This window comes from Gorilla gorilla, chromosome 20 (assembly GCF_029281585.2).
Source record: "Gorilla gorilla gorilla isolate KB3781 chromosome 20, NHGRI_mGorGor1-v2.1_pri, whole genome shotgun sequence".
NCBI lineage: Eukaryota > Metazoa > Chordata > Mammalia > Primates > Hominidae > Gorilla > Gorilla gorilla.
Genome location: NC_073244.2, coordinates 50,494,440 through 50,512,805, shown reverse-complemented (window position 1 = coordinate 50,512,805; position 18,366 = coordinate 50,494,440). Strand labels below are relative to the sequence as shown.

Sequence of the window (18,366 nt, the reverse complement as noted above, 5' to 3'; positions counted from 1 at the left end):
GGTTACAGGGACAGAGAGAAAGATGGAGAGGAAGAGACAGGGAGGCAGACACAAGGCACACTGACAGGGTCTGAAGGAGGAGGGGCTGGGGGCCTGGACTCCTGGGTCTGACAGGTACAGAGAGGAACAGACACACGCTGAAAGAGACACAGAGAGAGGGGCCAGGCATGGTGATTCACGCCTGTAATCCCAACACTTTGGGAGGCCAAGCAGGGAGGATCACTTGAGCCCAGGAGTTCGAGACCAGTCCGGGCAACAAAGTGAGATCCCCGCCCCATCTCTACAAGAAAAAAAAAAAAGAGGGTGGGGTGGGGAGAGGGGTGGAGATGGGGAAATACAGAGACACAAATATTGCCAGAAACAAAAAACAAGAAAGGGCCAGGCACAGTAGCTCACATCTGTAATCCCAGCTCTCTGGGAGGCTGCTGAAGCAGGAGGATCACTTGAGGCCAGCAGTTCAAGACCAGCCTGGGGAACATATGGGACCGCCCCCCCGCCACCCCTCTGTCTCTACTTTAAAAAAATTTTTTTTAATTAACAAAACCTGACCGGGCACAGTGGCTCACGTCTGTAATCCCAGCACTTTGGGAGGCCAAGGTGGGCGGATTGCTTGAGGCCAGGAGTTCAAGACCAGCCTGGTCAACATGGTAAAATCCCTTCTCTAACAAAAAATACAAAAATTAGCTGGGCATGGTGACACGAGCCTGTAATCCCAGCTACTCGGGAGGCTGAGGCAGGAGAATCACTTGAACCTAGAAGGCGGAGGTTGCAGTGAGCTGAGATTGTGCCACTGCACTCCAGATACTGATGGAGAAGAAACATGAAGGCGGGGAGAGAGAAACTGTCAGAGGGAGGGGGAGAGAGGCAGTCTGAGAGATAGAGACACTGAGGTAAACCCGCCTCCTTCCCCAGCCCCACAGGCATAAGTAGGCAGAAGCTCACCCCCACACTGACCTCCTTCTTGGTGCTCTGACAGCGGCAGCCGGTCCTCCCTCAGCTCTGCCCGCCTTCTCTCCTGCTGCTGGCCAAGCCCATTAAGCTGCTACCTTGGCCACAACTGAAGGCCCCACGCCCTGGGAAGAAAACTACTGAAGAGGCGTCCCTGCTCCCCAGCACCCCAAACCATCAATTAATATTAACGAGGGAAGGCTCCTCATTGCCTAAAGACCCCACTGGGGCTCCAATGGAGGAGAGGCCCCGCCCCTGTGACTCAGGAGGTTAAAGGGCCTGGTGCCGGCTTGTGAGGCCAGTGTCCAGATGGCATCCAGCAGTGGGAGGGTCACCATCCAGCTCGTGGATGAGGAGGCTGGGGTCGGAGCCGGGCGCCTGCAGCTTTTTCGGGGCCAGAGCTATGAGGCAATTCGGGCAGCCTGCCTGGATTCGGGGATCCTGTTCCGTGACCCTTACTTCCCTGCTGGCCCTGATGCCCTTGGCTATGACCAGCTGGGGCCGGACTCGGAGAAGGCCAAAGGCGTGAAATGGATGAGGCCCCATGTAAAGTGTGGCTGGGGTCTGAGGGAGGAGGGGCTGGAGGCATGGACTCCTGGGTCTGAGGGAGGAAGGCTGGGGGCCTGGACTCCCTGGTCTGAGGGAGGAGGGGCTCGGGACCTGGACTCTTAGGTCAGAGGGAGGAGGGGCTGGGCCTGGACTCCTGGGTCTGAGGGAGGAGGGGCTCGGGACCTGGACTCTTAGGTCAGAGGGAGAAGGGGCTGGGCCTGGACTCCTGGGTCTGAGGGAGGAGGGGGCTTGGACCTGGACTTCTGGATCTGAGGGAGGAGAGGCCAAGGCCTGGACACCTGGGTCTGAGGGAAGAGGGGGCTGGGGACCTGGACTCCTGGGTCTGAGGGAGGAGGGGCTGGACCTGGACTCCTGGGTCTGAGGGAGGAGGGGCTGGACCTGGGCTCCTGGGTCTGAGGGAGGAGGGGCTGGGGACCTGGATTCTTGGGTCTGAGGGAGGAGGGGCTCGGGACCTGGACTCCTGGGTCTGAGGGAGGAGGGGCTGGGCCTGGACTCCTGGGTCTGAGGGAGAAGGGGCTGGGCCTGGACTCCTGGGTCTGAGGGAGGAGCGTGCTGAGGATCTGGACTCCTGGGTCTGAGGGAGGAGGGGCTGGGGCCTGGACTCCCAGGTCTGAGGGAGGAGGGGGCTACCATGGGACTGGCTCAGCACAGCTTCTGGAGACCCAGGGAAGCCATGCTCCTGCCCACAGGCTTCCAGGCCTTTCATGGGCTTGGAGGCCCTCACTCCTCTGGATGTGACCTTTCCTCGCTTTCTCGGGCTGAGGCCTGGAATCCCCCACCACCCACAGGAGTTCTGTGCTGAGCCGAAGTTCATCTGTGAAGACATGAGTCGCACAGACGTGTGTCAGGGGAGCCTGGGTGAGACCCTGAACCCACCTGGAGTCCTCAGATCCAGCTAGTTTCAGCTGAGATCCTGACAGCTCCATCCCTTTGTCCACCCACTCCCGGCCCCTGGATCCCTCCTCAGTCTCTTCTCTCCCTAGGCCTCTCTCTCCCTCCTCCCTCCTTCCTTCCTTCCTTTTTTTTTTTTTTTTTTTTTGAGATGGGGTCTCACTCTGTCACCCATTCTGGAATACAGTGGCACCATCATAGCTCACTGCAGCCTTAACCTCCTGGACTCAAGCAATCTTCCTGCCTCAGCCTCCCAAGTAGCTGGGACTAAAGGTGCATGCCACCATGCCCAGCTAATTTTTAAATTTTCTTGTAGTGGAGTCTTGCCATGTTGGCCAGGCTGGTCTTGAACTCCTAGGCTCATGTGATCTTTCTGCCTTGGCCTCCCAAAGTGCTGGGATTAGAGGCATGAGCCACCGCGCCAGGCCTCCCTCCTTCCATCCTCACCTAATCCTGGCCTCTCCTCCCAGGTAACTGCTGGTTCCTTGCAGCGGCCGCCTCCCTTACTCTGTATCCCCGGCTCCTGTGCCGGGTGGTCCCTTCTGGACAGGATTTCCAGCATGGCTACGCAGGCGTCTTCCACTTCCAGGTACAGCTCAGTTCCTCTGCCCATGCCTCAGTTTCCCCCATGGTGACTTGGTGATATGGATTTTTCTTTTTTTTTTCTTTTTTTTTTTTTTTGAGATGGAATCTCACTCTGTCACCCAGGCTGGAGTGCAGTGGCACAATCTCGGCTCACTGCAACCTTCGCCCCGCCCCCAGGTTCAAGCAATTCTCTGCCTCAGCCTCCTGAGTAGCTGGGATTACAGGCACCCGCCATCATGCCTAGCTAATTTTTTTCGTATTTTTAGTAGAGATGGTATTTCACCATCTTAGCCAGGCTGGTCTCGAACTCCTGACCTCGTGATCCATCCGCCTCGGCCTCCCAAAGTGCTGGGATTACAGATGTGAGCCACCGCACCTGGCCAGCCATATGGATTTCATAGTTAACGTTGACTTGGGGCTGTAATTCCTGACTCTGGGACTGGCACAGCAGAGGCAGGGCCCAGGCAGGGTTGGAGGTTGGAAGCCGAGTCCGGCCCTGCATCTTCTCCCACCAGCTCTGGCAGTTTGGCCGCTGGATGGACGTCGTGGTGGATGACAGGCTGCCCGTGCGTGAGGGGAAGCTGATGTTCGTGCGCTCGGAACAGCGGAATGAGTTCTGGGCCCCACTCCTGGAGAAGGCCTACGCTAAGTGAGGACCCCGGTTCCAACCAGCTGTAGCCCTAAGTCCCCGCAGCAGGCATCAAGCCACAGGGAGACCCAGAGTCCCCCAAGCTCTGCAATCCTCCAAACACCCCACCAAGAATCCCAAACCAAGTGACAACCGCCAGAACCCTCATATCACAACATCACCTGAGCAACTTCACGTCTTTTTTTTTTTTTTTCTTTTTTTTTGAGACGGAGTCTCACTCACTCTGTCGCCCAGGCTGGAGTGCAGTAGCGCAATCTTGGCTCACTGCAACCTCTGCCTCCCAGGTTCCAACGATTCTCCTGTCTCAGCCTCCCGACTAGCTGGGATTACAGGAGCGCACCACCATGCCTGGCTAATTTTTATATTTTTAGTAGAGATGGGGTTTCACCATGTTGGTCAGGCTGGTCTCCAACTCCTGATCTCAGGTGATCCACCTTCCTTGGCCTCCCAAAGTACTGGGATTACAGGTGTGAGCCACCGTGCTCAGCTGTACCTTCAAATCTTAAACCCCTCTCTCCATCAATATTTCACACAAAACATTCCTGGAGACCCCCAGTCACCCATAATTCTTAAGGATCCTGAAATCTCATATATCAGGCCCTGGATTTGCCAAATCTGGGATTTATCCCCTCGGGTGAGCTGTATATCTTAGATTGTCTCTCCTGGTCCATTGAGAAATCTAAAGCACCCCCAAAATATTGGGTGTCACCCTGGGACCCTCAAATCTTTGCCTTTTCCCCATTCTGAGGCTCTGAAATTCCTGACAAGCCCCCATAGGGATGATCCCTCAAAGCGGACATCTACCAGAGGTTCAAGGTTTCAGACAGCACCAGGACTCTCAGAATTCTAACACAGCTCTCCCATGCCCCCCGCCAAACCGAAGTCCTGGTCACCCCAAGGACCACAGGCCCAATCTCCAAGGGCTTCTGTGTGTGCCACAGTTCCCCCCATCAAGAGTCTGAATTTTTTTTTTTTTTTTTTTAAGATGGAGTTTCACTCTTGTTGCCCAGGCTACAGTGCAATGGCGTGATCTTGGCTCACTGCAACCTTCGCCTCCCGAGTTCAAGCGATTCTCCTGCCTCAGCCTCCGGAGTAGCTGGGATTACAGGCATGTGCCACCACGCCCAGCTAATTTTTGTATTTTTAGTATAGACGGGGTTTCACCGTATTGGCCAGGCTGGTCTCAAACTCCTGACCTCAGGTGATCCACTTGCCTCGGCTTCCCAAAGCACTGGGATTACAGGCGTGAGCCACCATGCCCGGCCAAGAGTCTGAAATTGTTTTAGCTGGGTGTGGTGGTGTGCACCTGTGGGCCCAGCTCCTCGGGAGGCTGAGGTGGGAGGAGGATCGCTTGAACCCGGGAGTTTGAGGCTACAGTGAGATGAGATCACGCCACTGCACTCCGGCCTGGGCCACAGGGTGACCCTGGAAAAAGTCTCAAAACTTCAGGAATTTCCCCTGGGGATTCCACACCCTGAGACACAGGCCCCTGCAGATCCCAGGGCAGGGGTGCCTGAGATGCTTGTACTTGCCTCAACCCTCACCCCAGATCTGCCCCCACAGGCTCCACGGCTCCTATGAGGTGATGCGGGGTGGCCACATGAATGAGGCTTTTGTGGATTTCACAGGCGGCGTGGGCGAGGTGCTCTATCTGAGACAAAACAGCATGGGGCTCTTCTCTGCCCTGCGCCATGCCCTGGCCAAGGAGTCCCTCGTGGGCGCCACTGCCCTGGTAAGAGACCTGGACTCACATGCGGAACCCCCACCAGGACCAGAGCACAGTCAGGGGTGTGGTGGGGTGGGCGGAGTGCTTCCTCTGTTCTCTTCTCTGCTTCTGTTACTGGCTTAGGCTCGCTCATAAATCTAACTAGTCAAAAATAAATTCATTTGCTCTCATGAATGAGGGGCTTCAGGCACAGCTGGATCCAGATGCTGAGGGTGTTGCAACTATGTTTATTTCTCATTCTGTGTTAGTGTCACTCTCAGCCAGGCTCTCCCCTCATGGGCATAAAATGGTCCCCCATAGTTGCAGGTATCTCCTACCACCCTAGGGTTTATTTAAAAAAAAAAAAAAAAAAGTGCCTCTTTCTGAGAATTTCAGTAAAAGTCCCAGGATTGATTCTCGTGGGCTTAGCTTGGGTCATGTGTTCATCTGTGACCCCATGACACACACATTCATTCACTGAGTTGGTCTAACTCCTTCACTCATTCATTTACTTAAATCCTCTGAGTTACTGCTTCTCTTTTTCTTTTGTGTCTTTCTCTCTTCTGTATCTTTCTTTGTCTCTGTCTCTGTCTCTCTCCTCTTTCCATCTTTTTTTTTTTTTTTGAGACGGAATCTTGCTCTGTCACCCAGGCTGGAGTGCAGTGGCACGACCTTGGCTCACTGTAACCTCTGCCACCCGAGTTCAAGCAATTCTCCTGCTTTGCCTCCCGAGTAGCTGGGACTACAGGCGCCCGCCACCACGCTCAGCTAATTTTTTGTATTTTTAGTAGAGATGGGGTTTCACCGTGTTAGCCACGATGGTCTCAATCTCCTGACCTTGTGATCTGCCCGCCTCGGCCTCCCAAAGTGCTGGGATTACAGGTGTGAGCCACCACAACAGGCCCTCTTTCCATCTATTTTGTTTGTTTTTGTTTTTGGAGGCAGGGTCTCATCTCACTCTGTCACCCAGGCCAGAGTGCAGTAGTGTCATTATAGCTCACTATAGCCTTGACCTCTGGGCTCAAGGGATCCTCCTGCCTCAGCCTCCAGAGTAGCTGGGACCACTGGCGTGCACAACCACGCCTGTTGAATTTTTACAATTTTTGTAGACTTGGGGTCTTGCTATGTTGCCCAGGCTGGTCTTGGACTCCTGGCCTCAAGTAGTCCTTCCACCTCGACCTCCCTAAGTGCTGGGATTAGAGGCGTGAGCCTGTACCTCCATCTCCTTTTGTCTCGTTTCCATCTCCCTTTCTCTCCTTTTCTCTTTCGCCTTCAGTCACTAACCCTGACATGGTCTCTGAGCTGCATGCCATTCAGTTCAGTGCTCTGGTTGGCTCCTGCCTGGGTGGCAGGAGATTGGGGGCAGGGAGGAGCAGCTGCCCTCCTGTCCCCTACCTCGGCCTCACCATCCCATCCCCTGCCCAGAGTGATCGGGGTGAGTACCGCACAGAAGAAGGCCTGGTAAAGGGACACGCGTATTCCATCACGGGCACACACAGGGTAAGTGTCCCCCATGGGTGGGGTGGCAGGCCATGTCCAGGCATCACCCCTACTGACAATGCTGCCCCAGGTGTTCCTGGGCTTCACCAAGGTGCGGCTGCTGCGGCTGCGGAACCCATGGGGCCGCGTGGAGTGGACGGGGGCCTGGAGCGACAGGTGGGATGGGTCTGGGGTGGGTGTGGGGCTGGACCCCACCTGCCCGCCCCTCACACCACAGTCTCTCCAGCTGCCCACGCTGGGACACACTCCCCACCGAGTGCCGCGATGCCCTGCTGGTGAAAAAGGAGGATGGCGAGTTCTGGTCAGTTCGTCAGGGTCCCAGCTCTGCCTCTGGGAGGGTCTCTGTGCCAAGGGGTTCAGGGAGGGCGAGCCCCAGTTGAAGGATGGGTCCTAATAGGGAGAAACTGTGTACATCGGTGGTAATTTTGGGGCCAGGTTCTACTTTGGGAAATCAAGGAAGAATTGGTAGTAATATTAGATGAACCTCTGATTGGAGTGGGTTGAAAAAAGTAGTAATATGAGGGGAATTTGAAGGCCTAGTTATCTGTGGAGGATTGAAAGGGATGGGCAGTATTGAGGGCAATGGAGGAAGGCTTGGTGATATTTGGGGCATTTCTTGAGATTTGGCAATGTTGAGGGGCTGAAGGATACTTGGTAATTTAGAGTCTGAGGGTCTTGCTATTTGGGGGTTGGTGGCAATTTAACGATATTTGGGGGCAGCTTGTGAATCTTGGCGATTTGTGGGGCATGTCTGAGGACTTGGAGGAATTTGGCAGAGCTAGAGGCCCAGGCATTTGGGGTTCATTTCTGGAGCCTGAAGGGTATTTGACAATATTTAAGAAATGTGAGGGGCTTTGGGATCTGGGAGTCATTTCCGGGATCTTGGGACCCCCTCGAGGTGGGGCCGGGCAGGGTCTGACTGGGCCACCGTGCAGGATGGAGCTGCGGGACTTCCTCCTCCATTTCGACACCGTGCAGATCTGCTCGCTGAGCCCGGAGGTGCTGGGCCCCAGCCCGGAGGGGGGCGGCTGGCACGTCCACACCTTCCAAGGCCGCTGGGTGCGTGGCTTCAACTCCGGCGGGAGCCAGCCTAATGCTGGTGAGGCCTGAGGGGCCCTGAGAGGCTTCCCGGGGTGGGGGGCGCTGTGGCCGGCTGGGAAACCCCCTTTTTTCCTCCTCTCTTAGAAACCTTCTGGACCAATCCTCAGTTCCGTTTAACGCTGCTGGAGCCTGATGAGGAGGATGACGAGGATGAGGAAGGGCCCTGGGGGGGCTGGGGGGCTGCAGGGGCACGGGGCCCAGCGCGGGGGCGCCGCACGCCCAAGTGCACGGTCCTTCTGTCCCTCATCCAGCGCAACCGGCGGCGCCTGAGAGCCAAGGGCCTCACTTACCTCACCGTTGGCTTCCACGTGTTCCAGGTGAGGTCCTGGGCAAAGCTGAGGCTGGAAGGAACCCGGAGGGTGGAGGGGCGGGGCCGGGCCAAGGAGCGGGGGAGGCATGGAGGGGCGGGGCCAATGGGAAGAGGGAAGGTGTGGAGGGCGGGGCCAAGGGGGAAGAGGGGAGTGGTGGAGGGGTGGGGCTGAGGAGGATCGGGGAGGAGTGGAGGAGCAGGGCCAAGAGGGGCGGCGCGGGAGGGGAGTAGGGGGCTAGTAGGGCTGGGGGGCCAGCTCTCAGAGGGGAGAGGGAGCTAAGGGAATGAGAGGGAGGGGCTCAGGGACACACAGAGGGACGAGGTTAGGGACAGAGAGAGGCTGGGGGTTAGAAGGGCCAGAGGGGACCAACGATACAGAGAAGGCGCTGGGAGCGCAGATGGGAAAGGAAAAGTTGGGGAGGGGTCGGCGAGGGCCTGGGTCGGGGACTGCAGGGCAAAGGTTCAATAAGGGTCTAATAGGACGAAGAAGGAGGGAGAGAGAGCACAGAGGTGAGAAGGGGCAGGGAGGAGACCCTGAGCGGCGGCCACCTCTCCCCTGCCCCGATGCCCCTTGTTCTTGCTTCTTTCAGATTCCAGAGGAGGTGAGTCTGGGATGGGGTCAACCGGCCCTGGGGGTGGGGGGTGGGGGGCAGAGCCGGGTCCAGGGGCAGGGGTTAGGCAGGGTGGACGGGGCGCGCTGGAGGGTGCGGGGATGAAGGGCCGGGGGTGAGCCTGGTCCGTGGTCATGCCGCCCCGTCCCCAGCTGCTGGGCCTCTGGGACTCCCCGCGCAGCCGTGCGCTCCTGCCCCGGATGCTGCGCGCCGACCGCTCGCCCCTCAGCGCCCGCCGCGACGTGAGCCGCCGCTGCTGCCTGCGCCCCGGCCACTACCTGGTGGTGCCGAGCACCGCCCACGCCGGCGACGAGGCCGACTTCACTCTGCGTGTCTTCTCTGAGCGCCGCCACACGGCCGTGTGAGCCCTGGGCACCCAAATCCGACCCCATCCCTGCCTAGACAGGCCCCGAGACCCCCGAGACCCCCGAGACCCCCGAGACCCCCGAGACCCGACCTGCCCCGCCCCCAGAACCGCCGCCCCCAGAACCGCCGCCCCCAGAACCGCCGCCCCCAGAACCGCCGCCCCCAGAACCGCCGCCCCCAGAACCCCCGCCCCCAGAACCCCCGCCCCCAGAACCCCCGCCCCCAGAACCCCCGCCCAGCCCCGCCCCGCCCCGCCCCCAGAACCCCCGCCCCGCCCCGCCCCGCCCCCAGAACCCCCGCCCCGCCCCGCCCCCAGAACCCCCGCCCCGCCCCCAGAACCCCCGCCCCGCCCCGCCCCCAGAACCCCCGCCCCGCCCCCAGAACCCCCGCCCCGCCCCGCCCCCAGAACCCCCGCCCCGCCCCGCCCCCAGAACCCCCGCCCCGCGAGGATGAGCCTAGGGCTCCACGCGATTCCTCACCTAGACCCCACGCGATTCCTCACCTAGACCCCACGCGATTCCTCACCTAGACCCCACGCGATTCCTCACCTAGACCCCACGCGATTCCTCACCTAGACCCCACGCGATTCCTCACCTAGACCCCACGCGATTCCTCACCTAGACCCCACGCGATTCCTCACCTAGACCCCACGCGATTCCTCACCTAGACCCCACGCGATTCCTCACCTGAGACCCCGTCCCACACAGCCCCAGCTGGGGCAAACAGTCCCCTCCCCACTTCCCCCCCACTTCCCCCCCACTTCCCCCCCACTTCCCCCCCACTTCCCCCCCACTTCCCCCCCACTTCCCCCCACTTCCCCCCCACTTCCCCCCCACTTCCCCCCACTTCCCCCCACTTCCCCCCACTTCCCCCCACTTCCCTCCCCCCCCACTTCCCTCCCCCCCCACACTTCACTCCCCCCCCACACTTCACTCCCCCCCACACTTCACTCCCCCCCCACACTTCACTCCCCCCCCCACACTTCACTCCCCCCCCCCACACTTCACTCCCCCCCCCCACACTTCACTCCCCCCCCCCACACTTCACTCCCCCCCCCACACTTCACTCCCCCCCCCACACTTCACTCCCTCCCCCACACTTCACTCCCTCCCCCCCACACTTCACTCCCTCCCCCCCACACTTCACTCCCTCCCCCCCCCCACACTTCACTCCCTCCCCCCCCCCACACTTCACTCCCTCCCCCCCACACACTTCACTCCCTCCCCCCCCACACACTTCACTCCCTCCCCCCACACACTTCCCTCCCTCCCCCCACACACTTCCCTCCCTCCCCCCACACACTTCCCTCCCTCCCCCCACACACTTCCCTCCCTCCCCCCACACACTTCCCTCCCTCCCCCCACACACTTCCCTCCCTCCCCCCACACACTTCCCTCCCTCCCCCCACACACTTCCCTCCCTCCCCCCACACACTTCCCTCCCTCCCCCCACACACTTCCCTCCCTCCCCCCACACACTTCCCTCCCTCCCCCCACACACTTCCCTCCCTCCCCCCACACACTTCCCTCCCTCCCCCCACACACTTCCCTCCCTCCCCCCACACACTTCCCTCCCTCCCCCCACACACTTCCCTCCCTCCCCCCACACACTTCCCTCCCTCCCCCCACACACTTCCCTCCCTCCCCCCACACACTTCCCTCCCTCCCCCCACACACTTCCCTCCCTCCCCCCACACACTTCCCTCCCTCCCCCCACACACTTCCCTCCCTCCCCCCACACACTTCCCTCCCTCCCCCCACACACTTCCCTCCCTCCCCCCACACACTTCCCTCCCTCCCCCCACACACTTCCCTCCCTCCCCCCACACACTTCCCTCCCCCCCCCACACACTTCCCTCCCCCCCCCACACACTTCCCTCCCCCCCCACACACTTCCCTCCCCCCCCACACACTTCACTCCCCCCCTTCACTTCACTTCCCCCCCTTCACTTCACTTCCCCCCTTCCCCCCCACCTGCCCCCTTCCCCTCCACTTCCCCCTTCCCCACTTCTCCCCCACTTCCCCCTTCCCCCTTCCCCACTTCCCCCCCACTTCCCCCTTCCCCACTTCCCCACTTCCCCCCCACTTTGCCTCCACTTCCCCCCCCACTTCCCCCACTTTGCCTCCACTTCCCCCCCCACTTCCCCCACTTCCCCCACTCCCCCTCCCCACTTCCCCTCCCCACTTCCCCTCCCCACTTCCCCCCCACTTCCCCCCCCACTTCCCCCCCCACTTCCCCCCCACTTCCCCCCCACTTCCACTTCCCCCCCACTTCCACTCCCCCCCCACTTCCACTCCCCCCCACTTCCACTCCCCCCCACTTCCACTCCCCCCCACTTCCACTCCCCCCCCACTTCCACTCCCCCCCACTTCCACTCCCCCCCACTTCCACTCCCCCCCACTTCCACTTCCCCCCCACTTCCACTTCCCCCCCACTTCCACTTCCCCTCCCCACTCCCCCCATTCCCCCCCACTTCCCCCCCACTCCCCCCACTTCCCCCCCACTTCCCCCCCACTCCCCCCACTTCCCCCCCACTTCACTTCACCCCACTTCCCCGCCACTTCACTTCCCCCACTTCCCCCCCACTTCACCCCACTTCACCCCACTTCACCCCACTTCACCCCACTTCCCCCCACTTCACCCCACTTCAGTTCCCCCCCACTTCCCCCTTCACTTCCCCCCCCACTTCCCCCCCCACTTCCCCTCCCCACTTCCCCTCCCCACTTCCCATCTGTAATTTGCAGGGAGATCGATGACGTGATCAGCGCAGACCTGCAGTCTCTCCAGGTGGGGACTGTTCCTGGAGGGGCGGGATGGGGCGGGGGTCTTGGCCAGCACTAAACTTCCACCATGCGGCAGGGCCCCTACCTGCCCCTGGAGCTGGGGTTGGAGCAGCTGTTTCAGGAGCTGGCTGGAGAGGTGAGGAGGGGGATTGGACTGAGGGAGCATCGCGCTGCGGCCTCCCCTTGGGGACCCCCCTTCCCCCACCCCAGCATCTCAGGTGTCTCATTTTGCTTGCTTTTTCCTCCCTCCGGGCTTAAATCTCCTGACCTTTCTTGAAATGCTCACAGCTCCTCCCTGCCTCAGGGCCTTGGGCTCAGTCCATACCCTCTCCCAGGACCACCCTCTCCCAGGACCACCCTCTCCCTCCTGACACCTCCAGCCAGGCTCAGGTCTCATCTAAGGTGCCCAGCCCTGGAAGCTCTCCCTGACCTCCCCACCCCACCCCACCCCACCCCAGGCCTGCTGGCCCCCCACCAGCTCCCACAGCCCAGTGCTTCCCCCGTCACAGCCCTGGCCCTGGCCCTGGCCCTGGCCCTGTGGGGACAGGTCTGTCTCCCCCACTCCTGGAGCTAGGGCTCTGAGGCTCTGTCAGCCCCTGCCGTGTCCCTAGCACAGGGCTTGGCCCAGAGCAGCTGGATGAGTAAATGGCCTCACAAGCCCTCTTTCCTGGACTAGGAGGAAGAACTCAATGCCTCTCAGCTCCAGGCCTTACTAAGCATTGCCCTGGAGCCTGGTGAGTTGGCTGGGATAGGCGCAGGAGGAGGGGTCTTAGCCAGGGGTCCTGCAACCACAGCCGGTGCCACCCTATGTCTATGAACCCACCGCACTGCTGGGAGTTGGGCTCAGGAAGCCAGGGCTCAGCCTGGCAGCATCTCCCTGCAGGGGATCTTGTGTGGGCGCTGTGACCTGGGCCACGGCTGCTCGCAAGCTCCTCTTCCGCTGAAAGGCAAGGCTGCCTTGAGCACAGACTGGGCACCCCCTGCCTGGATTTGAATCCCAGCTCTGCTAGGCGCAGTAGTCACTGGCTCCCTGTGCCTCGGCTTCTATAATATGGGACTGACAACATCACCTGCTTAAGGGAGTCACATCCACCCAGCCCTTAAAGTGGTGGCCAGAATGCAGGAAGTGCTGTGGTTTGATTTTGTTTTTCCTGTAGCTAGGGCCCACACCTGCACCCCCAGAGAGATTGGGCTCAGGACCTGTGAGCAGCTGCTGCAGTGTTTCGGGGTACATGGGGGGCAGTGCCTGGGTGAGGGAGGGAGTGGGGAAGGGGACGTTGGGGTCTCTCCTCCCCTTCTGGAGAGATTGACCTTAACCAGATGCCCCCCACCCCCAACACAGCATGGGCAAAGCCTGGCCTTACACCACTTCCAGCAGCTCTGGGGCCACCTCCTGGAGTGGCAGGTGAGGTGGGAGACTGGGCCTCTTCCCAGAAAGACAGAAACCTTTACTAACAGAGACATAGGCACCCTGTGGGCTATCAGGTCCCCAGGGAACGAGGGGGTACTGGACTAGGCTGACTTGGAGAGATCTGGGTGGGATATCCCTGCCCCCGCCCAGCCTCAGCTTGTCTTCTGGGTCATTGCTCTTACTCCCATTTTACAGATTGGGAAACAGAAGTCCCAAGTGGTTAGGCTGCTTGCTGGGGGTCCACACCAGAAGAAAGGGAGTTGGGATGGGCACCAGGCTGTCTTGCCTGGGAGGCCCCATTGGCAGCCCTCTTCAGGGCATGGAGGGCAGCCCTGACTCATCCTTCCTGCCCAGGCCATATTCAACAAGTTCGATGAGGACGCCTCTGGAACCATGAACTCCTACGAGCTGAGGCTGGCGCTGAATGCGGCAGGTGTGGACAGGGTCCGGGGGTGGTCGTGGGGACAGGACCTGTTCTCTCCCATCCCATTGTCTCCAAGTCCCCTTGCTCAGCTGTGGCCGTCTGCACTGTGGCCATCCACAGGCCCACACTTTAGCTTGTTGCCAGTCCCTGGCAGGGGTTGGGTGACCCTGAAAGAAGCCAAATAAGGAAGAAGGGCGAGGGGTGTGTGTGGGGTGGGGAGGACATGAAAGGGGGATGTGCCTGGTAGGGTTCTGGGCGAGGGAGAGGCCCCTCCAGGAAGGGGAAGATTAGGAGCTGGTGTCTGAGAGGGTCTGGCCCCCAGGGCAGCATGGTAGAATGTTCTGGATTCTGGTGCACCGGGGTTGGAATCCTCACTCTACTGACTCCAGGAGGGGCCCTGGGCACTTGACTTCATCTCTTTGAGCTTCCATTTTCCTCTCTAAAATGGGCAGGGCCTGGTGTGGTGGCTCACACCTATGGTCCCAGCTACTCAGGAGGCTGAGGCTTGAGGATGGCTTGAGCCCGGGAGGCTGAGGCTGCAGTGAGCCGTGATTGTGCCTGGGTGACAGAGCAAGAGCCTGCCTCTCAAAAAAAAAAAAAAAAAGCCAGTACACAGGGTGGTGAGGAGTCGTCCATGCACTGCAGGGCATAGCACTTAGTGACTGGAGAACGCAGCTTTCATTACCAAAAGCCCCAAAGAGAGCCGGCCAATGGCCTCTGCTACTAGGCTGAGTTCCTCCTGATGAGCTGGAACAAGTCCAGCACAACATCCTAACCAAGAAACAGAGCCAGAGAGAAAGGCTTTCCATGGGCTCCAAGGCAGATGAGACAGTACAGGACTGTGACCCTTATGTGGAGGGGATTTGGAGAGTGGGCTGGGGTCACAACTTGGAGTTCCCAGATCCCCAACCCCACTCTGGGGCCTGTCTGCCACCACACAGCAGAGGGAGCCACAGGGAGATGGGGGCTGGGGTGACTGTGATGGAGTCGGAGAGCCAGAGGGAGAGGGTTTGGGTGTGGCTGTGAGTGTGAGACCCAGAGAAGGTGGTCAAGTGTCCAAGGATGTGTAAGAAAAGAGCCAGCCGGGCGTGGTGGCTCACGCCTGTAATGCCAGCACTTTGGGAGGCTAAGGCAGGCAGATTGCCAGATTGCTTGAGCCTAGGAGTTCAAGACCAGCCTGGGCAACATGGCGGAACCCTCGTCTCTACTAAAACTACAAAAATTAGCCGGGCGTGGTGGTGCGTGCCTGTAATCCCAGCTACTTGAGAGGCTGAGACAGGAGAATCTCTTGAACCCGGGAGGTGGAGGTTGCAGTGAGCCAAGATCATGCCATTGTACTCCAGCCTGGGCAACAGAGCGAGACTCCGTCTCAAAAAAGAAAAAAAAAAAAAGCCCAAGTCAAAGGGGGAGAAATGGGGTCAGAGACAGCCAAGGATTGGGAGACGTGGGGCAGAGAGGGAGAGGCTGGGCCGGAGATAGACAGGAGTGGAGGTGAGGGAGCAAGGACTCACAGCAGGTGGCAGGCTTGTGTTCACACATCTGGCACCAGTGAGTGCCTGTTACATGCCAGAAGTTATTCCAGGAAGAAGGAAACTGATAAAGTGCCCTTGAGAATTTCTCAAACGGGAACTCCTGCAGTGGCAGCTGAGGGGCTCCAGCGCCTTCTCGGGTCCTTCCACCCCATCTGGCTGGGTTTCCCCATAGCCCTGGGCATGGCAGCCTCCACCCCTATGCCCGAGGGCAGATGAATGCCAGAGGGAGTGACCTGGGGCAGGTCACATGGGCAGGAAGAGGCTGCAGGCCACCTGACCTCCTGTTAAAACAGCACCTGGCACTGGGCACAGCATGAAATGGCACTTACTTGGTAGATATTTGTGAAGAGAATGAACACACAGAATGGGGGTGAAGATGGGCTTTGGAAGCAGCAGAAGCCCATGAAACGGTACTTGGAACTGGGTTTGTGTGGCCGTGTGGGAGACAAAGGTCATCAGGCACAACCTTGCATCTCAGAAGGGGTCAAGAACCCATTGTTTTGGGTTTTTAAAAGCCTCCAATGAGACTCCACAGCAGACATGGTTTCTCAGCTTTAGAAATCACCTCTGAGGTGGACTGTAAGGAAACTGACTCCATATGGGATTGACGATATTTTTTGCTGCACAGAAATATCCTCCAGTGCCCACTGGCAAGGAGAAAGCCCCACAGGCTTTAAGGAGTAACAGTACCCACACATCGAGTCACGTGTCAGACGCTGTCCTGAGCGTTCTGTCTTCACACACCCTATGGGGTCAGGGCTGTCTTAGTCCGTTTGATGGATGAGGAAACAGGCCCAGAGGATTGAAGGGATCAGCCTGTATTCACCCTGCCGGGATGGGGCAGAGTTGGGGTGTGACACCCTGTGGCATTCATGTCCTCCCTGAGGAGGTGGGGTGGGGATGCAATGCCAAGGTGGGTTCCCTGTGGGCCACTGGGCTCAGAAGCAGCCTCCCCCTAGGCTTCCACCTGAACAACCAGCTGACCCAGGCCCTCACCAGCCGCTACCGGGATAGCCGTCTGCGTGTGGACTTCGAGCGGTTCGTGTCCTGTGTGGCCCACCTCACCTGCATCTTCTGTGAGTACCACCCCGGCACGGTGGGGCACGGGGGGAAGGGATACGGGGACTGGTGGGCACTCACCCTGCCCCTCTCTGCACAGGCCACTGCAGCCAGCACCTGGATGGGGGTGAGGGGGTCATCTGCCTGACCCACAGACAGGTGAGCCAGGTGGGAGGGACAGGGCGGCTCAGGCTCTGTCCTGGGAGCTCCCTGCCTCAAGCCACTGTCTTCCTTCTCTTCCTTAGTGGATGGAGGTGGCCGCCACCTCCTAGGATCTCCAGATGGGCGCACCTGCTGCTCAGGGCAGGGTTGCTGAGCAAGACCACCTCCCTAGGCCCTGCCTGGCATGGGTGCCACTCTCTCTGGCATCCACCTGCCTGGGGCTGGTCTCTGGCCCTCACTGCTCACGGCCGGGCGACCACTCTGGCCTGTGTACTCCTCACTCAGAAACAAGAACAGCGACAGCCCCTCTTGAGCAGATGACACGAGCTAGTCCACATTGACAGCTTAAGACAGTGCTAGCTCTGCCCTGGCTCTCCTAGAAGGTGGAGGACAGACACAGGAGAAAAAAAAAAAGATGCTGCTGCAGGAATCCTTCTTAAAAATATTACATGTTTTATTATCCTGTCCCCAGAGGGTGGTTTATCCAGAAACCGAGAAAAAAAATCAGAATAAACAAACAACTCAAAAAAGAACGGTAGGGGGAGCAAAACCATCAACCACCAGGCAGCCAGGCCATCAGCCCACCTCTACCTCTGGAGGGTCCCCAGAGACCCACGCCCGACGCGGGCCCGGGCAGAGAATCGGCTATGTCTTCATTATGAGAGCAGGAGAGACGGCAGAGATATGTTGCTAGGTGAATATATATTTATATAATAAATCCGTAAGTTAATAAAGTAAATAGTAATTCTCTGAAAGTTTTTAATTCTTTTTTATAGTTTTTTTGTTTTTGTGATTTTTTTTTTTTTTGGTTTTTGTTGTTTTGTGTTTTTTTTCCTTTTTTTTTTTTTGGTTCTTAGAAAATCTGAGACACGTGAGGCCAGACAAAGCAAGGCCGGGGCTGGTGGGATGGGGTGCGGTTCAGGGGGGGCCCGGTCTGCCAACTCAGCTCCTCTGCTGCAAAAGCGGGGTGCTCGTTGGGGCCATCTCCTGGCAATGGCAAGTGAGTCTGGAGCAGAGAGGGGAGAGGGGCTGGGTGGGTCCCCAGCCGTCAGGTGGCGGTGGCGCCCTCTGCTGGCCCCTCGCATGGCCCAGGCAGTTCCTGGACAAGGCACATGGGGCTTTGGCCTGGATTGGGGAGGCCTTGAAGGGACCTCGGAGCAAAGGAAGAGACCTGGGTGTGGTGAGGCATCCCCAGGGCATGGAAGGGACCGGTTGTGCTGTGGGAATCCACTGGCCCCTCCTTGGTTAAAAAAGCACAACACATCATACATATTTACCAGACCAGATGCGCTGGCCCCAAGTCTCCCCAACCTGGTCGGGGGAACCTCCTGGCCAACCCACAAAGAGAGAGAGAGGAGAGAGCCTGCCCCAGCCCCTCCCTGCCCACCCACCCACCCCGGAGGACTGCAGAGAGTGCTTTGCATAGATACAGAGTGGAGGAACGGGACTGTGGGGCTGCCCAGGCCCCTCCTGGAGGCCGTGGGGGGTGTTGGGTCGGGTCTCTCCGGGGCCTCACAGGTCGCTCTCGCCATACAAGGCCGTGGAGAAGGACTTGTAGTCGAGGGCGCCGGGCACGGCGTCAGGGCCCTGGTATGGCGCCATGCGGGCGATGCAGTACTCGGCCTGGTCGGGGGGCAGCTCTCTCCGCAGCTCCTCAGCTGTGATGAAGTTCTGGGGCAGGCAGGATGGGACTCTGAGCCATCCCCACCCACACACTGGCCCCCTCAGCCCCTCCCACTGCAGGGACCCCTCTCGCCAG

General features: G+C 59.4%; 2 protein-coding genes across 6 annotated transcripts in view; one reads left to right on the top strand and one right to left on the bottom strand.

Moving 5' to 3' along the window:
- The first annotated feature begins 829 nt into the window (after positions 1 to 829).
- CAPN12 (calpain 12) lies at positions 830 to 16,930 on the top strand. The gene is made up of 21 exons (XM_055369303.2): positions 830 to 1,494; positions 2,307 to 2,376; positions 2,880 to 2,998; positions 3,510 to 3,643; positions 5,207 to 5,375; positions 6,774 to 6,848; positions 6,919 to 7,004; positions 7,075 to 7,149; positions 7,784 to 7,947; positions 8,034 to 8,266; positions 8,850 to 8,861; positions 9,023 to 9,231; positions 11,981 to 12,023; positions 12,096 to 12,155; positions 12,696 to 12,753; positions 13,177 to 13,247; positions 13,362 to 13,424; positions 13,785 to 13,863; positions 16,346 to 16,462; positions 16,546 to 16,604; positions 16,691 to 16,930. Exons 1-21 carry the CDS (start codon positions 1,258 to 1,260, stop codon positions 16,715 to 16,717), a joined length of 2,160 nt encoding a protein of 719 aa, XP_055225278.1. The 5' UTR covers positions 830 to 1,257; the 3' UTR covers positions 16,718 to 16,930.
- Positions 16,931 to 17,037: 107 nt separating this feature from the next.
- ACTN4 (actinin alpha 4) overlaps positions 17,038 to 18,366 on the bottom strand; it is an 83,106-nt gene continuing 81,777 nt past the window's right edge. For all 5 annotated transcript variants that reach the window (XM_019015482.4, XM_019015483.4, XM_019015486.4 and 2 more), the window contains one exon: positions 17,038 to 18,278. In XM_019015482.4, coding sequence (XP_018871027.1) covers positions 18,120 to 18,278 — 159 coding nt within the window. In that variant the 3' untranslated portion in view covers positions 17,038 to 18,119. The remainder of the gene's footprint in view (positions 18,279 to 18,366) is intronic.